Source organism: Merops nubicus, unplaced genomic scaffold (assembly GCF_000691845.1).
Source record: "Merops nubicus isolate BGI_N331 unplaced genomic scaffold, ASM69184v1 scaffold5577, whole genome shotgun sequence".
Taxonomy (NCBI): Eukaryota; Metazoa; Chordata; class Aves; order Coraciiformes; family Meropidae; genus Merops; species Merops nubicus.
Window position 1 is genome coordinate 25,463 of NW_008619454.1, and position 7,041 is coordinate 32,503.

The 7,041-nt window shown below is 35.7% G+C and overlaps 1 protein-coding gene across 1 annotated transcript in view; it reads left to right on the forward strand.

Moving 5' to 3' along the window:
* Positions 1–306: 306 nt before the first annotated feature.
* The window catches only part of CLINT1 (clathrin interactor 1), a 24,427-nt gene continuing 17,692 nt past the window's right edge, over positions 307–7,041 (forward strand). Inside the window, exons 1-4 of the mRNA XM_008943782.1 lie at positions 307–405; positions 1,052–1,148; positions 2,657–2,765; positions 3,654–3,818. Coding sequence (XP_008942030.1) covers positions 314–405; positions 1,052–1,148; positions 2,657–2,765; positions 3,654–3,818 — 463 coding nt within the window. The 5' untranslated portion in view covers positions 307–313. The remainder of the gene's footprint in view (positions 406–1,051; positions 1,149–2,656; positions 2,766–3,653; positions 3,819–7,041) is intronic.

Genomic DNA, 7,041 nt, shown 5'->3' on the forward strand with positions numbered 1-7,041 from the left:
TTTGGTTTGGATTTTAATTTGACCCAAAGCCATTTTTACTGGACTGAATCCATCTGTAATGTAATCCCTAGTTTCTCATCTGTATTCTTGAGGACTAATAGAATAGTAAAACCTTCTTAAAGATAACTTAAATGTGTTGTATGGTGTCCTCAGGGTAACTTCTACACTAAAGATGTTTTCTTTCCCACCCTGTAGAGGTATCTCATTAAGTGAGATACACACTGGTGTCATTATTAAGTTTTCATGCGTTTCTCAGTTTTGATGCTAATCTTCATGTGTGTTAATTTTTTTCCTTTGCAGCACCAATGTGGTTATGAATTATTCAGAAATAGAGTCTAAGGTTCGAGAAGCAACCAATGATGATCCATGGGGACCTTCAGGGCAACTCATGGGAGAGATTGCCAAGTAAGTGATAATTTGGCTCAGTGATGAAGAAAAGAAAGGTGCATTTTATACAGGAACGTGAAATTTGCTGCTAAATCAACTGTGGCATGCTAATTGATAATGCTGAAAAGATGCTGTAAAACAAGTCTTATTTTTTAATGCATAATCTTTAATTAATTAAAAAAAAAAATTAAGTCCAAGTATTTTTTTAAATTCTTTATTTATATTTATGTAGACTCAGAATTCTTAAATATATCTGACTTCTTTGGAGTGTTTATTTTCAAACTGCTTTCTTGTGACATTCCCAAATAGAGCAAAACATGTCAAGTTCTTTCTTGACCTTTTTTTCTGTTAAAAACAGCTGGGAAGTGGCAGGTTTGTCTAGTTGCAGTCGTAGTTACGGTATTCATGTTAAACATTGTTTTCGTTATAAATTAGTGAAGGTTCTTTCACTGCCTCAGATTTTTAGAATTTTTTTTCTTTTGTAATACTGGTATGCAAATGACCTCTCTATCAGTCAGAAATCGGGATAGCTTTTCTCCTTGGCAGCAGATGTGAACGGGCTTGGATCAAGCCTGCCATCTACTGTCAGCCCTGAGTCCTAGCAAGCTGTTGTGGCAAACCACGGAGAATAAAATGCCTTTACTCCTTCTGTTTCGTTCTTTAGGGCTACGTTTATGTATGAACAGTTTCCAGAACTTATGAACATGCTTTGGACTCGAATGCTGAAAGACAATAAAAAGAACTGGAGGAGAGTTTATAAGGTGTGTATGTATATGAGCTGGAAGTGTTGAAGACTTTGTGTTGGTCTATGAAGGACATAATGCTTGTTGCTCGTATAATGTTCTGAGGTAGTGTCTTATTTAGATACTCTTATATCACTTAGTCCACTAGCAACCTATAATTTTTTTCCTAACTATATGACTTATAATTTTGTTACTGAAGTCAGTGTATTTCAAATGCAGTATATGAAAGAAACAAAATTTCTGGTTTTAGAAGTGTCTAAGATGCTCCTTAAAAAACATAATAGAGCAATTACATTTTGCTGATATTCAAGAATTGGAGTAGCATTCACATTTTGAATCTACCCAAAGGAGTTGTTACAGTGCTTTGTGAGTAGTAGATGCTAACTTATAGTGCTATCAGGAAAATGTTTTTGAAGGGGTTCAAGAATACCTGAAATTAAAAGGAAACTAATTGTAATTTTCTGCCAGTTCATAGTTCTCTAAAAAATACAGTTTAGCTTTGAGTGGACCAAATTTTTTTCAGATATTATCATACAAGGCTTTTATGTCCTACTTGTGTTTTGGAAAAAAACTGAATCATTTGCATTTTTCTTGGTTTTGGCTAATTAGCATGGTGCAGAAACTTTTTGCTTAAGATTATATCATGCTGCACTTAAAGTGGTGTTCGGTGTTCACTGAATTATGCAAATATAACCTCATTTTTTAGAATTAATGTATTAAACTAGCTTGTATTTTGTTTTTCTTGGTGCCAGGATTGTAACAAGACAGAACTAATTCTAAGGCATGGTTTGTGCTTTTCACAGGTGCTTGATGTTTTGTATTCATAGTAATTGTTTTCCCTGAAGTACAATATAAATTAATATTTAATGCTATCACACATAGCTACTTAATGTTATAAAGGCTGCTTGGAATTGTTTATCAGGTTTGGATAGGTTGAAATATAATGATAGTTTTAGCTGATGAAGGCACTACTTTGGAGAGTGCATTAATTTTTTTTTTCTAGATAGAAATCCTCTACATAAAAAATTGCTACTAAAGGACTATTTAAACTTCATTTGTTTTGTTGCTTGCTTAAATTTGTCCTGAAATGCGGTTACGTACATCCATTGTATCACGCAGAAGGCTTCTTAAATTTCTGTAGGAGTTTTCAGTGAGAACCATTGGAAGATTTGTGAACAAAAGAGGCAAAAGAAAATGCTTTATTTATCAGGGGTTAACTTTCTTTTAACTTACTACTGCTATCTTTCAAAATAAGTGGTAGCTTACGAATGTAACTAAGTACTTCTGATTTAGTAATGTCAAACTAATTTGTTAAATACAATTTTGATATTCTAAAGAGCAAAAGGTGCATGTGGGGAAAATGTGGGGTTTTTTGTGTATGAAGCCATATAATAAGCATTATTTAAAGGGGGAATATCTTTTTACTAATTTGGGGATGGGGTTAGGTTTGGTTTTCTATTGCTTTTTTTTAAAAAAAAAAAAAAGTTTTTGTTCACGCAATCATAAGGTGCTTTGTATTTTTATAGTCTTTGCTGCTCCTAGCTTACCTCATAAGGAATGGATCAGAGCGTGTTGTTACAAGTGCCAGAGAACACATTTATGATTTGCGATCCCTGGAAAATTACCACTTTGTAGGTGAGCAATAGAAAAATCTTATAAGCAAATTAAAACAGTAGTTGGAGTTGTCAGTCACCTGAACCAGCTTAGAAGCTTCCCCAGTCTAATTAGAATGTGACTGTTGCCAGTTGTGTGAAGAGTGCAGAATCCAAGACGTGGGACCCTAGAGTATTAATTAGTGAAGACAAGAACTTGCAGAAAAGACTGGCTAATAACAACAGAACCAACACAACATGAGTGTTCGGGTTTATATTAAAATATGCACTGGAGACTGGTCCCCTGTGGTGTCCGTAAAGGAATAGCTTTAATCATATGGGAAGAAAAGGTTAGAGCTCCAAAACACACACATCTGTTTGAAGCTGGGTTTTTTTCCTCCCACCAAATAATATTTACAGTGCAAAGGCAGCAAAGCCAGTGTGTGTTTTGAATGTGAAAAAGGCTGGGAAAGGAGCACATTTAGCTTGTAGTACATCCCAACTGAAAGCAATTTTTTTTTAAATTCAGTTTTGCTATAGACTGAGTTCTTGCAATTAAACTTGCAAAAACTCTTCTAAAAAGACTGAGGAAAAAGAGTTGTATTTTGAAGGGTTAAATTGTCCAAGTGGAGAATACAATTTGTCTCAGTCTTTGTTAATCCTTCCAATGTTTCAGTAGCAGTTAGATGTTTATAAATACACCATTCAGCAACAGCTCTCATTTATCTAAGGATGAAAATTTGTGTTGAAGTTAAATATTTGGTTCCTCTTAAAGAAATGCAGTGGACCTCAGTAGCCATAAGATCCTTCTCTGACTGCTGTGGTCATAAATTTTCTTATCATTTTGATGTTCAGTATTGCTACCTCTGATTTATTTTTTTCCTTTCCCCCCCCCCTTCCATCCCTCGTCTCTCCTGCACTACCTATACAGATGAAAATGGCAAAGACCAAGGTATAAACATACGCCAGAAGGTAAAAGAAATGGTTGAATTTGCTCAAGATGATGATCGACTTCGGGAAGAGAGGAAGAAAGCAAAGAAGAACAAAGACAAATACATTGGGGTTTCCTCGGACAGTGTTGGAGGGTTCAGATACAGTGAGTACTAGGCCTTTGTGGTCAAGGATTGACAGTTGAATCTCAACTGTTAACTTGGCTTAGATAACACAGATAACTTAAGGAATTTTTAAGATGCTCCTTTAGATGCTTTTTCTTTATATTTAACTCTCAGCATTACTATTATAAAAGAAATCTTGCACACTTTCCCCCACATACAAATTAAATTATTTACTTTAAAAATCTCTAGGACGGTCTTTTTAAAATAATGACTAACAAGAAACTTGACATTAACTCATTGGCTCAGCCAAAATGTACCCATGTTGTTTTTATCCATAAGCAGAGTCTCTATGTGAAGTGAAAGCTGCTGTAGCAGAAGCAGATAAATAAATGCCCCTGTAAGTCAGGGTTTCTTAGTCAATCCTTAATTTTAAAAAGTGATGATACTTTTCACCAACCACAGCACAAGAATTGCTTTGACTGCTCCTGCCAACCTTTAGAACCATTGCATAATCTGGGTTAGGGGTGTCAGTAATACTTTGTGTGAAGCAATGTAGGGACTATAGGCCATTAGACTTTTTGGTTTCCCAAGTAAAACCATTTGGACGTTTGAAAGATCTGTGGCTTCTCTGTGTTGATTCTGATGTCTGTCAGATCTGATGTTAAATATATGCACTAAGTACCTTGTAGGTGATGAGCCTGTATTTCAGGAGTTCACCAACACAGTTGTTACTGCCTCAGTTTGTGTGGTTTTAAAATCTTGTTTTAGTACTGTAGGTCCCATGTGCTTTTTGAAGGAGTGCTCCCAGAGGTAATACCAAATTTACTGTGTAGACATTCTAAACTTGCAGTTGAATGTTGGTTGCACAGCAACCAGGCTGGAAATTTGGTGTACCAGTGTTCATCCCTGAATCCTAGGGAAGTGTAACTGCTGGTGAAGAGGTTGTAGTATTAGGAAGTTAGTTCTAAAGTTTTCATTTTTAAAAAGTATTAAATTTAAAAATGTTTGTGTATTTAAAAAAAAGAGTGTATAAAGGATCACTTGGTCACTTCTCCCTCATAAAAAAAAAAATCAATTTTCAAAAATAAAAATTCTGAAAATTAAAGAATGACTGTCATTAACCTCAGTTATTGTTGCACAAGGTACTAGTCCTATCTTCAGCTTGAGTCTGGTACTTGCAATGGGACCTTAATAACTAAGGTCCTTTACTTAAAAACCATGCACACACAAAACACACACAAAAAAAAAAAGCAAAGAAAAAAAAATCTAAATGCTGTTGACAGGTAGTCTGATGTACACTGGCTTCTGGAAGTAAATTCATCTGTTTACTGAGGCGACCAATGTTGTTTGTGTGTGCAGTGAGTTCTGTCAGGCTTGGCCTTGGAGGCTGTAATGCCGTCCGTATGTCTGTCTTTAGAGAGGGCAGGGTTTCCTCTGACAGCTCTGGTTAGGTGAAGGCACACAACCAGTGCTCTTTTGCTTATCAAGTCCAAGTGTGCAGCTTCCTTCTTGCTCTCCAGCTCTTGCTGTAATAGGTAGCAGGGATCTGAGCCTGAATTGGTTCTTATGTCTGACGTGTCCCAGCATGTTGTCTGTGATCCAGCTGTCAGTCTTGAAGTTTCTGTGTTTTCCTTTGCCTGGATAAATCCTTTGCCGCTTTTACTAAGGGATGAGTCCCAAAGTCACAGTGGCACAAGACTCTGATTTGCTGGAGTCAGTGACTTCTTTGAGAGAAGGGTTAGGTATAAGATCTGAGTAGTCTGTGCAGGACTTAAACTTCATGGGCCCCTCTCTGGTGCTATGTATTCTTTTTACTCTTCTTCATTGTGAACCTCAAACTTAGATTTGCTGTTGTCTGTTTTTGACAGGTCACTTCTCCATGTTCCTCTCTTCTCCGTTTCCCTCATATGCAGAGTAGCTGAAAACTTCTATCTCCATGACAGGATATGTCTTGTTTTATTATATTCTTTTAGGCTTTTGTTACCTGCTTGGAATTCTGGTGGTGCTCTTTTTAGGAAATACTTATGAGTCACTGCATTTGTACTTTAAGTTCCTGTTCCTCTGTTCTTTCACTGAGCTTATCTTTTGACTTGCTCTATACAGAGTCGTGATCTGTTGCTGTAGGCTGGATAGAAATCTTTCTCCATATGCTCTTTAGTTATTCTATTTCTCAGTGAGGGATTTTTTTTTAATTATTTAAGTTTTTTTCTTGTATTTCATTTTTATTGTAAGGGACTTTTAATTATCCCTTTATTTGTTAAGTTATTTTTTAAAAACTTTGACAGCACAAAACAAACCTTTTCCCAGGTAAGACTTCTAATTTAAAAGATTCTAGCTTTGTAAATATAAAATGCTTGTAACTTCGGAGTTTTCCTTTGTTGCTTTTGTCCTGAAAATACTGAGCTCGTGGGGTTTTTTTAATTTGTTTTAAAATTTCTATCACACAAGGAAACCGTCTAATGGAGTCTACATTAAAATGCTTGAGTGCCTGACATAAACTGAAATAAGGCCATTTTATTCTCCTGCAAAATTTAACAGTAGTACATTTCTTAGCAATTTCTCCTTTTTCAATGATAAAGATCTCACTGAGTATCTTGCCCATTTGTAACAGGTTCTCTACTTTGAAAAAGTTTGCCTATCTAAACAAATATCATTGGAGAATTCCACTTACCTCTTCAGTAAGACAATACATCTTGGGATATCTATTGGACAGATATAACTCAAATTTTGCACCTGGAATCCATAATTTTCTTTTTAATAAAAATGGCTTAATTTAATACATCTTGAACATCACCTGAGCTACAATACAATTAAGTAGTGACATTTTCATCATTCTTCCTTCCTGCTACTGAATTTTACTCAAGTAAAAAAAAATTAACTAGTGTTTCCCATTTTTCAACATTACAAAAAAAAAAATGCTGTTTCATGTGTGATGACCCAAAATAAAATGTCTGTCTAAAAATGTTGTCTAGAAACAGTTATATTGGATTGGTTTATAGAACTATATTTTCAGCAGGTCTGATATAAGATCATAATACAAGATAGTAAAGGCTGCTGTGCTTCTGATAGTTACCTCTTCAATAAAAAAAAGGGACTGTTGCAAAGCCAGCACCTCCCATTTCCAGTAAGCTGCTTATGCAGCCAGGGCTGACACTGCCTCCTCTGCTTCTCCAGCAGAGTCCAAGAGTCTCCTGATGCGCTGGGCTGTGCAGCACATTGAGATTGTGGTGTTGTCGTAAACAAAACTCTTTGAATCTGCATTCC